This window comes from Panthera uncia (genome assembly GCF_023721935.1).
Source record: "Panthera uncia isolate 11264 chromosome B3 unlocalized genomic scaffold, Puncia_PCG_1.0 HiC_scaffold_1, whole genome shotgun sequence".
Classification (NCBI taxonomy): Eukaryota; Metazoa; Chordata; class Mammalia; order Carnivora; family Felidae; genus Panthera; species Panthera uncia.
Window position 1 is genome coordinate 82,437,399 of NW_026057582.1, and position 12,049 is coordinate 82,449,447.

Genomic DNA, 12,049 nt, shown 5'->3' on the forward strand with positions numbered 1-12,049 from the left:
TTCTTTTCTTTTCTTTTCTTTTCTTTTCTTTTCTTTTCTTTTCTTTTTTTAGAGTAAGCTCTCTATGCCCAACGTGGGGCTTGAACTCCTAATCCTGACATCAAGAGTCTCATGCTTAGGGGCGCCTGGGTGGCGCAGTCGGTTAAGAGTCCGACTTCAGCCAGGTCACGATCTCACGGTCTGTGAGTTCGAGCCCTGCGTCAGGCTCTGGGCTGATGGCTCGGAGCCTGGAGCCTGCTTCCCATTCTGTGTCTCCCTCTCTCTCTGCCCCTCCCCAGTTCATGCTCTGTCTCTCTCTGTCCCCAAAAATAAATAAAAAAAAAACGTTGAAAAAAAAAAATTAAAAAAAAAAAAGAGTCTCATGCTTCACTGACTGAGCCAGCCAGGCGCTCCCGAAAGAGTATTCTCTTGGCAAAATGATAAGTTGGTGATCATAATGTCTTTCCAAACTTTGTGGCCTGTAAGATGAGAAAGGCTGAAAAGGTTTGATCTGGTGGAGAAAGCACTGGTAAAATTTTGCTTGAGTCTAGCCTTTCTCTCAATTTTTACATCCCTACCATGCTGGATTCTTGTTAGAAAATGAATAACAGTAACAGCAAAGACTGGTTGGAAAGATTTACTTCAAAATAATCTCAGGTGGTGTTTGCGGGTAGGGGTAACATATAGATACACAAGGTTGGCCATCAGTAGGTAATTGTTGAAACTGTATGGTAGGCACATGGAGTTCATTGCATCGTTACCAGCTCTTGTTTGAAATTTTCCATAAGAAAAAGTTTCTCCAAAAGTGAGTCTGTTGAAGAAGACTGGCTGGTCATGGCAATAACCTTTCCTTTTCTTCCTAGCAACTAAGTATCTTAGCTGCTCTTAGCAGCTAAATGCTTCCTATGCAAAGTTCTGTCTAATATATAGAGAAGGGAACGGCTGTCTGCCGTGGTTAGAGGGGAACTAGGAGGCTGGAGCCCAGTTAGTTCAGTCTCACACTCAAACCTTTGAGGCTCCTCTGCGGAAACCCACCAGCCTCTCCCTGCTTGTTCTTCTCATGTTCCTCTGTCATTCTAAAGAAGGGCCCCTCCTCCTGTCTGTCTCTCTTGTGCCCAGGATCCATGGCTGTCAGCCCTCTGATAGGTCCTAATTGTGTCTCTTTCCAGTTCTTCTGTAGTATTCCTTCCCATCGGCATCCTCACATGCTCTAGTATCTCTCATCTTTAAAGACGGAGCAAGAGATACCTCCCTTGCTTTCACATCCTCCTCTGTCTGTGGCCCCATTCTCTGTGCACTTAATGCCCAAACCCAAACCTCACTGAAGGGCTTGTCTAGACTCACTGAGTCTCATGTTCACCCCTCATCACACCAGGGCCTGCATTCGGTGCCTGTGGAGCCTGCTCTTGGCAAGGTCACCTACAAGCCCGTGTTACCCCAGCAGGGGATGGTCTCTGTCCTCATCCTGTTCCACCTCAGGAGCATCTGGGACAAGGCCTGTTCCTTCTGTTTCCCTCCCTGGAGACCCAGTCTTTTTGTCCACTTTATCTCACATACACCTTCTTTCTCCTCTGCTACCAACACAGGCTGAATTGTTACAGTAGCTTTTGACCCTTGCTCTTACTCTACCTTGTTCACTCTTTACTCAGCCACCAAAGTGATCTTTCAAAATATATGTTAGATCATATCATTCCCATCTTAAAACCCTGCCTGAGGGGCGCCTGGGTGGCTCAGTCGGTTAAGCGTCCGACTTCGGCTCAGGTCACGATATCGCGGTATGTGAGTTCGAGCCCCGCGTCGGGCTCTGTGCTGACTGCTCAGAGCCTGGAGCCTGTTTCAGATTCTGTGTCTCCCTCTCTCTCTGACCCTCCCCCGTTCATGCTCTGTCTCTCTCTGTCTCAAAAATAAATAAATGTTAAAACAAAACAAAACAAAACCCTGCCCGATATTTCACCTGGCTGACAAGGCCCTTTGTGCCCCGGCCGATCTTCATCACACCTGCTTACCTGGTTTCTGCATCCCTCCTCTGTTCCAGGCGTGCTGGCCTCCCTTTGGTTTTTGGAATACACCAACCTCTTGCTCACTTTGAACCTCTTCACGTGCCTTTCCCTTGTCTGGAATGCTCCGTCTCTGGCTTGTCTCACCTTAGGTGTGATATCCTCAGATGGGCCTTCCTGATGACCACGTCCAAGTATGTTCCCTCACATCCACTGCCAGTCGTTCTCTACTTAGAGTGTAGAGAGACAAGATTTTGCTTTTGTCTTCTTAGGGGTCTCTGGCTAGATATGAGAATTTAATTGATATGAGATGAGGCAGATCGACAGGAGAATAGCATACAGATTTTTACACGTAGATAGGAAACCCCATAGGAAAATGAAGACCCAAAGAAGTGGCCAGACCTCAGTGTTTAGATGGCGGGTTGAACAAAGAGAGGGAATTGTGGAAAAGTAACTAACAAATCTGGGGAGGCTGAAGAAAGACAAGAGTCCTTTTACCAAGTTCTGTTTGTACATAATTCTCTCGGCCTCGATATTCTGTCTCTGGTAGTGAGAAGATTTCCTTCTTAATATAGGAGGGCATGTTTCACATGAGAGTTTTATCGCCTGCTTTCAGGAAGAAAAGAGAAGGTTGGAGGGCCTTTCGTGCACCTTCTGTTTTTAAGAACCCTTAGCTCAAAATAATGCTTATGCCAAAGTGGCGTGTTTTGGGGTGCCCTGTTCCATCACCGTTCAAGGGCATCACACCTCTTCAACAGCACTTTCCGAACTCGAACCTGTGTATTTATTATTTGTGTTCCCAAGTTCCGTGACAGCTGGAACCACGTCTGTTTTCTCTCTTTGGTGTGCTACCAGTACCTGAGAGAGCGATGCCCAATAAGTGTGGGTGATGAGGCATGATGGCTGAATGAATAGATAAAAGACCTCCTGGCTCACAGGGTGTTTAACCCTTCCAGGACCACGCAGAGCCTTACCGCAGCTTTCAGCAAGGATTAGGATAAAGCCTCATGAAAACTGACCTTATGTATTTCATATGCATGGTTGATGAGAATTTTGTTTATTATGTAATTCGGGGTGCCGTTGTGTTGTAAATATCTGTTAGAATTTAGTGTTGCTAAGTGCTTTCTTGCCCCTGAAAGATTTTTATGCCTTTCCTTTTCTGGGAAGTGCGAAAGAATGTCACATTTCCCTTTTTGCCCTGGCAACTTGTGTGTTTCAAGACAAAGTCAAGGCTCAGCCCCAGCAACTCGGATCGGCACTAGCAAGGGAGCAGCTAATGAGAAAGACACAGGTTTGGAGTCAAGGTTGGATCTGAAATCTGGCCTTGTCGCCGTGTACCTGTGGGCAAGAAACGGAAACTTCCTGAGCCCAAGCTGCTTGCTCTGTAGAATGGAGATGGGGCCTACCTGGCACAGTTGGTGAAGTGCCTGGACCAGGAGAGTACACGTTTCTTCCCTCAGCATCCCTTCTCTCAGGGATGAAATTATAGATAATTATAGATATTATAGATAATATAGATATTATAGATAATATCAGCTGCCTCAGACCTTTTTTGGAAAAAACACATTTAATAAGTTAAAGAACAATAAATAGAATATTTAGTTATTTGGCGAAAAGCAGTTGGATGGAAGCATATCCAAGTTAGAAGAGCCATCAGATTTCCATGATAAGGTTTTCACTTGTTATTATCTCATTACTCAGATTCCAATTGAAACCCTTCCTGCTCAAGAGGTCCTTCCTTGGCACACCTGTCTGACTCTATCATTTTGCCTTCTTTTCTTTCTTCTTTTTTTTTTTTTTTTTGTTTATGTTGATTTATTTTTGAGAGAGAGAGAGCAGGAGAGGGACAGAGTGAGCAGGGGTGCAGGGGGTGGGGGGGACAGAGGATCTGAAGCAAGCTCTGTGCTGACAGCAGAGAGCCCAATGCGAGGCTGGAACTCAGGAACGGTGAGGTCCTGACCTGAGCCAAAGCTGGATGCTTGACGGGCTGAGCCACCCAGGTGCCCCTGCCTTGTTTTCTTTACAGCACTCATCACTACTGAGAATACTCATTTGCCTTCTTATCTGTATTGGCCAGTTAGGCTCATGTCTGTCTGAATTTACCCCTGTACTCCTAGCCTGTAGATCAGTACCCATGCATAATCATGTGATCAGCGCTCAGTAACACCTATTGAATGAATGGAAGCTTACGTGGAATGTTTGGCTCACTCCTTAGATAACTTTGAAAGGGGAAATGCAGTCTCTCTGGCACGGGTTTTGTTTTTAAACCACACTTTAGGAAAAGATGACCGAACTCCTATATAAAAGTACAACGACTCGTACTATTTGAAAAGTTGAACATTAGAGCTAGATGGTCATTATCTTAATTGCTCATGGTTTGCTCTCTGGGGCAGGGAAAAAAAAAAAAAAAGATTTTCTTTTTCTCTTTTAGGTCAATGAGGCTCCTGAAATCAATTTAGTTCTGTACCCTCAGGGCCTAACTGGTGAAGAAGTATACGTGAAAGTGGATTTGAGGGTCAAATGCCCACCAACCTATCCAGATGTGTGAGTACATTTATGAATACCTTTTGATGTGACATCACTTCTCTGTTTTGACATCATGGAAGCAGATTGACATTAATGGTATTTTCTTCTTCCTGCCTCCATTCCCCTTAAAATTTCATTCCCTGTCACCTGTATTTCATCAAAGCTACATCAGTAAACATTGTTATGAAACCTGTCTCATGTTAAGTCTGCTTACAGTGGTAGAATAGTCACTCCAGATACTAATATTTGCTCCGTGACCAATTGTTTGCTTTTTCTGATGTGTTAATTTTCTTCTTTCTTTTTTTCTTCTTTTCTGATGTGTTAATTTTTGTTTAATTCTTCCTAAATTGGAAAGAGGAACAATCTAGAAGAAAGGGATGGGGCACCCGGGTGGCTCAGTTGGTTAGGCGTCCAACTCTTGATTTTGGCTCAGGTTGTGATCTCACAGTTGTGAGATCGAGCCCCGTGTTGGGCTCCGCGCTGAGCACGGAGCCTGCTTGGGATTCTCTCTCTCCATCTCCCTCTGCCCCTCCCCTGCTTGCATGTGTGTGTGTGTGCGTGCGTGCACACACTCTCTCTCTCCCCAAAAATAAAAATAAATTAAAAAAAGAAAAAGATAAACGTGTGAGAACCAGTAGAACCCTTGTATACTTAGTTTTAAAATGTGGTTGGTGTTAAAACTTAGAGTAGCAATAGCTTTCTGGGCCTAATGGAAGTTTTATTCCCTAGAGGAAAAAGGAATTTTGAGTCCCTCTGTTACTAGGGGCACTGCTGATGAGTCTCCACCATGCAGGGCTTGCTGTATCCCTGGCCCTACCCAGTGATGCTAGAAGTGCTCTTCAATCTGTGAGACAACCACAAGACCCCACCATTTTCAAACTCCCCCTGAAAGGGTACTGCCTCTGGGTGAGAACCACTGGTAGAGCAAGAGCGTTGGCCATTAGTAGTCAACTATTGCGTGTGAGCAACTGGGGTAGGGGCTGAGGGAGGAAGAGAGAATCCCAAGCCGCCTCCATGCTATCAGCACAGAGCCCAATGCAGGACTCGATCCCACGACCCTCGGATTGTGACCTGAGCGGAAATCAAGAGTCGGACGCTCAACTGGCTGAGCCACCCAGGCACCCCCATATTGTCTTTTTGAAGTATATGTATATTTCGTGTAATCTTTCCTGAGACATTACACACGGAGAAGCAGATTGGCTTGGATGATATTTGTGGTTTGAGCTTCTTGTGCAGGAACCAGTGGAGAAAAGTGACAAATAAAAGGATGCAATGCCTCACAGAGTGGGTGGTAAATTTATGGAAATTTGTTATCCAGAAAATTCAGAGAGGTCAAGATGAGCTGCTTGAATCTAGTAACTCTCTTTTGCCTCTAACACTGCGCCTAGAGTAGGTATAGTAGGTATTTAGAAAGTTAATTAATGAATTAGTAAAAGGGTAATTACATTTATGAAAGAAAAACAAGGCAGTGTCTCTCTAGGTTTTATTTTGCCTGACGCCAAATAGGTGGTGTCTTTTCTGACAGCTGGGTTCAGTTTTGATATGAACTAGCCATGTTTTGTTGTTGTCGTTGTTTGAGACAGAGACAGAGGGTGCAAGTGAGTGGGGGGTAGGGGAGCAGAGAGAGGGAGAGAAAGAGAGAGAATCCCACAAGGGGCCGAGAGAGAGAAGCAGGGCTCACCCGATGTGGGGCTTGTGCTCACCAGAAGTGGAGCTCGCGCTCTCCTGAACTGGGGGGCACGAAGTCACCCAAAGCTGGGCTCGTGGTCCGTGAGATCATGACCTGAGCTGAAGTCACATGCTTAACCAGCTGAGCCACCCAGGTGCCCCACAGACTAGCTGTGGTTATTGCAGACCTCACGAGTTAAGGGCTCAGTTCCACAAAACTTCAAACCCTGGTTGCACGTACTGCATTTCCAGTCAACCAGCTGTAAATATGGCCTTCAACCCTGTCCTTAGGTTTGGAAATTTGTTAGAACAGCTTGTAGAACTCAGGAAGGCTTTGCTTTCAACTAATTACCAGCTTACTATAAAGGATATAACACAGGATGAGCCGAATGAAATAGGTATGTAGGCAAGGAATGCAGAGTTTGTCTGCCTTTGGACATTGACAGGTATTCCCTGGGGACACAGTCACCCCTGACTGAGAACCACTGCACTAGGGGACCATTCTGGCAAATCTTGATGTGTCTAATTGATAAAAATATTTTGGGATGATTTATTGATTGATTTTATTTTGAGAGAGAGAGTGTGTGTGTTCCTGTGTGCCAACAAGGGAAGGGTAGAGGGAGAGAATCTCAAGTAGGTTCCATGCCCAGCATGGAGTCCGACTGGGGGGGGGTGGGGGGGGGGGTTGATCTCATGACTGTGAGATTATGACCTGAGCCAAAATCAATAGTCAGACACTCAGGGTGCCTGGGTGGCTCCAGTCAGTTGAGTGTCTGACTTTGGCTCAGGTCATGAACTCATGGTTTGTGAGTTTGAGCCCTGTGTAGGGCTCACTGCTGTCAGTGCAGTGCCTGCTTTAGATCCTCTGTCCCCCTTTCTCTCTGCTCTACCCCCCACCCCCACCCCTGTCTCTGCCCCTTCCCTGCTTGTGCTTTCTCTCTCTCTCAAAAAAATTAAAAAAAAAAAAAAAAAAAAAAAAAGACAACCATTGGAGTCACCCAGGAACCCTGGGATGATTTCTAAAAAAGAAAAAAAACCCACGGAAATGATTATAAAAGAGCCATAAAGTAGACATTATAATCTCAGCTATATAAAATTATAAATTATGTGCCAAGGACATAGAAAGATGAAAAAAAATTGGGGGGGGGGGCGGATTTTTAAAGTTTAATTATTATAGATGGGTTTTTTCATCATTCTGTTAACATTGATTGCTATATAATGACTGCTGAATTAAAAAAGTTATGTAAGGCTTGACTTGGGGGAGCATTCTTATTGTTGGAGATGATATGGTACAGGAAAACTTTGTTTTTCTGCAAGATAGTCTTGGATGCAGATAGTCTTGGATGTGAGAGAGTTGTGGGTTAGATGGACCATACTCAGGACTGTATGTATGGCCTTTCCTTTCTTGTTCTCATATGTATGAACTCCTTTCTCTCAGGTTTCCATCTATCCAAGGGGATAATGATGTAGCAACCTACCATACCAGGGCAGTGAGAGAACGCAGAGGTAGTAAAATAATAAAGGCTTTGCTAAACTAAAATCCCATCAGTTACTCAGAAATAATTGGTCGGAAGTAGAGTCAGCTTCTCTTCAGCGAAATCAAAGTCGGTTTGATGTCAGTGAACTGTTATTGGATATCTATTGATGGGGAATCAAGGGGAAGCTGAGGAGTGGCGGCTGCGTACCTCGCACAGAAAAGTGTTGAGTCTCGCTTGTGCTCTGCAGGGAGACGAGCGTGCTGGGCATCCTTGCAGAGCACACACAGGTAGATTCAGATGTGAGTGGGTGAGTGAGCATTTCCACCTTGTTGGCAATCACAAGGAGTGACACAACATGCATGTAGTGGGGATGCTGGATGGATCGCTGAGTCCTCATCTGCTTTTTGGGTTTTTTTTTAAAGATTTTATTTTTACGTAATCTCTACACCCAACGTGGGGCTCGAACTCACAACCTCGAGGTCAAGAGTCACGTGCTCCACTGACTGAGCCAGCCAGGTGCCCCAACCGAGGCTTCATCTTGCCTGGTTGTGCTTGGCCTGTTTTATGCTGGAGCACTAATGAGCCCAGAGCACTTGGACTATTGCGGGTGAACTGTGAGAGCTGGGCAATTGTTGGGGGCAAGTCAGAATGGAGCCCAGTAAGTCTGGTCCCCGCGGGCTTCTCCCCCAGGGGCCACAGGTGACCCCATGTCAAGCACTGTGTCAGCAGAGTTGCTGGGATGCCGTTGAAATCCTTTGAGATGAAGGGAAATGCTGCTGGTGGTATAGAAGCCTGTAGGAAATCCCTGGGCCTCAAGGTTGCACTTAGCAAATATTAACGCAAAGAGGCCATACTTTTTTGGAGTAACTCCTTTTTGTCTTTTTCTTTTCCAGAGTCCCCGAAATAGAGTTAAAGAATGCCAAAGGTCTGTCAAATGAGAGTGTTCATTTATTAAAATCCCACCTAGAGAAAGTGGCCAAAAAACATTGTGGAGAGGTAAGATATGTTTAACTGGAGTTGTAAGAGGACAGTAGAAATCTCATCCCGTTCACTAGTGTTCACCTTCCTGCCTTTTCTTTGGCTTAGAGGCCGTTGCATTGCACCTCAAACCCAGTTTTGACAAGAATGTTTTGTTTCTTGTTGATAGGTACAAACAGGAACATTATTACGTGTATTTTTTTTAATTCATGGTTTTGATTAATGATAATTCATAGAGGTATATCAATGGTATATTGATGCTTCAGAATTTTGAAAAGAGTCCATGTGACCCTGGCCCTACTGTGTGCACGCTTTGGACCTGGCATCATAACTTGATACTGACTTGAACCTTTACATTGGAAAATGTTTGCAGACAAGTAATTTCTTTTTTTTCTTTCTTCTTTTGTATATATTTTGGGGAGAGTGCAAGCAGGGTAGGGGCAGAGAGAGGGGGAGAGAGAATTCGGAGCGGGCTCTGCACTGACAGGCTGATAATAGCCAGCCGATGCGGGGCTCCGACTCACAAATCATGAGATTGTGACCTGAGCTGCAGTCGGACACTCAACCGATTGAGCCACTCAGATTCCCCCAGACAAGTAATTTCTGACCAAACCTTGCCACCTGCCCGTGTTTCATATCAGAAGAGCTTATTGTTTTCCTTCTTGGTGATTAGCGACATACTCTACTCCTTCAACGTCCCTTTTGTATCTTACCATTTCCATTTAGTTATTAATTCTCTTTTAATCCTCCGCACATGAAGATATACATGAGCTTCCCCTTGAGTGGTAGATCTCTCTGGAGGGCTAGACTAGGTGACTTACTCTGGGTTTCTTAGCCCAGACCAGTTCCCTTCAAGTATCATCTGTCTTTTCCTCGCTTTTGTGTAAAATCACTCATATTCACATGAGCCTAGGCAGCTCATGCTTAAGTATCCCATCCTGTAAAAACTGAGACGAGTTAAGGAAGGACTTACCCCAGGCCTCTGTGTCTCTTTTGGACTTGTGGTAAAGTGACTGGACTGTTTTCCAGTTATGTTCTATAACACAGCAAGTCACAGCATGACCCCCTCACCCCTCTCCCCCCGCCTGGTACTGTTTCCAAGATGTTCAGTGATTGTTGAGCTACAGAGGTGATTGTAGAACAGCCTGGATAAAAAGCTAGTCCCTAGGAATTATTCCAAAGTTTTCTCTAAATAGTCTGATGTCTAACTGAAAAATAACGCGGAATTATATTGAAAATTCGACTGTAGAATCCTCTGGCTTCTTGGATCCGTAATGTGTGATATTTTTTTGAAAATATCTTTGCTTTATTTTTTACAAGATAGTATTATTAATTGTATTCACTGAGCTGTACCCTTTGACCAACATCGCTTCCCTTTTCCTACCCCCAGTCTCTGTTTTTAGGAGTTGGGCTTTTTTGGATTCCACATATAAGTGAGATCATCCAGTATTTGTCTTTCTCAGTCTGACTTATTTTACTTAGCATAATGCCCTCAAGGTCCATCCTTGTTGCCAACAGCAGGATGTCCTTTCTCGTGGCCACAAAGTGTTTCTGTGTGTGTATATGTGTACCACATCCTTATTCATCCGTTGACAGACACGGAGGTTGTTCTCATGACTTGGCTTTTGTGAATAATGCAGCAATAACATGGGAGTGCAGATATCTCTTCAAGATCCTATTTTCATTTCCTTTGGTACCCAGAAGTGGGGTCGTTGGATCATATGGTAGTCTGTTTTTATTTTTTGAGAAAACGATCTCACTGTTTTCCACAGCGGCTGAACCAGTCTCATTCCCATCAACAGTGCACAAGGATTCCCTTTGCTCCACATCACTTGTTATCTCTGATCTTTTTGATGACAGCCATTCTAACAGGTGTGAAGCGATAGCTCATTGTACTTTTGACTTGCATTTCCCTGATGATTAGTGATGTTGAGCACCTTTTCATGTACCTGTTGGCCTTCTGGATGTCTTCTTTGGAAAAATGTCTATTCAGAGCCTCTGTCCATTTTCTAACTGGAGTATTTGGGATTTTGTTGCTGTTGTATGAGTTGCTTATATATTTTGACTATTAGCTCTATCAGATAGGTGATGTACAAATATTTCCTCTCATTCCATAGGTTGCCTTTTCATTTTGTTGATGGTTTCCTTTGCTGTGCAAAAGTTTTAGAATTTGATATGGTCCCACTTGTTTATTTTTGCTTCTGATGCCCTTTCTTGGGCTTTCTCTTAAATTACAGTTTTTACTTTGAGATAATTATAGATTCACATGGAGTTTTAAGAAATGATACTAAGATCTCATGTACCCTTTACTCAGTTTCAGGGATGTTATGTAAGTGGAATCATACAGTATGTATTCTTCGATACTTTCTTTCCTTTTTTTTTTTTTTAAAGTTTATTTATTTATTTTTTTATTTTATTTTATTTTATTTTTTCAACGTTTTTTTATTTTATTTTTGGGACAGAGAGAGACAGAGCATGAACGGGGGAGGGGCAGAGAGAGAGGGAGACACAGAGTCGGAAACAGGCTCCAGGCTCCGAGCCATCAGCCCAGAGCCTGACGCGGGGCTCGAACTCACGGACCGTGAGATCATGACCTGGCTGAAGTCGGACGCTTAACCGACTGCGCCACCCAGGCGCCCCAAAAGTTTATTTATTTTTGAGAGAGAGACTGGGAGTTGGGAGGAGCAGAGAGAGAGGCAATCCCAAGCAGTCTCCCATGATGTCAGCGCAGAGCCCGAACCGGGCCTCAGTCCCATGAACCATAAGATCGTGACCTGAGCTGAAACCAAGAGTGGTTGCTTAATCCACTGAGCCACCCAGGTGCCCCTTGGCTTTCTTTTCCCTGAGCATAATTCTCTAGCATATCCAGATTGTTGCATGTATCAGTAGTTATTATTTCTTATTACTAAGTAGTATTCCATGGTATAGATATACCACTGTTGATTTAGCCATCCACCAGGTGAAAGACATTTGAGTTGTTTCTAGTTTTTGGGTATTAAAAAATGAAGCTGTTGAGTGATTCATATATAGGATTTTTTTTAACGTTTATTTTTGAGAGAGAGAGAGAGCGTGTGCACAAGCAGGGGAGGGGCGGAGAGAGGGAGCCACAGAATCCAAAGCAGGCTCCAGACTTCCAGCTATCAGCACAGCACGGGGCTTGAACCCACAAACTGTGAGATCATGACCTGAGCCGAAGTCAGATGCTTAACCGACTGAGCCACCCAGACGCCCCTATAGGGTTTTTTTAAATGTTTATTTATTTTATTTTTTTATTAAAAAAATTTTTTTTTATTACGTTTCTTTATTTTTGAGAGGCAGAGAGAGACAGCATGAGTGGGGGAGGGGCAGAGAGAGAAGGAGACACAGCATCCAAAGCAGGCTCTAGGCTTCGAGCTGTCAGCCCAGAGCCCCACGTAGGGCTTG

At 44.2% G+C, this 12,049-nt stretch overlaps 1 protein-coding gene across 6 annotated transcripts in view; it reads left to right on the forward strand.

Moving 5' to 3' along the window:
* Positions 1-12,049, forward strand: part of EIF2AK4 (eukaryotic translation initiation factor 2 alpha kinase 4) — a 99,384-nt gene that overhangs the window by 6,965 nt on the left and 80,370 nt on the right. For 4 of the 6 annotated variants that reach the window (XR_007453789.1, XM_049613316.1, XM_049613317.1 and 1 more), the window contains exons 2-3: positions 4,408-4,520; positions 8,542-8,644. Coding sequence is in view for 4 of the 6 variants with exons in the window: in XM_049613316.1 (XP_049469273.1) it covers positions 4,408-4,520; positions 8,542-8,644 (216 nt within the window). In the remaining 2 variants the exon portion in view is untranslated. Of the gene's footprint in view, positions 1-4,407; positions 4,521-7,608; positions 7,677-8,541; positions 8,645-12,049 lie in introns of those variants that run through there. The other 2 variants (XM_049613315.1, XM_049613314.1) reach the window with 2 other exon arrangements.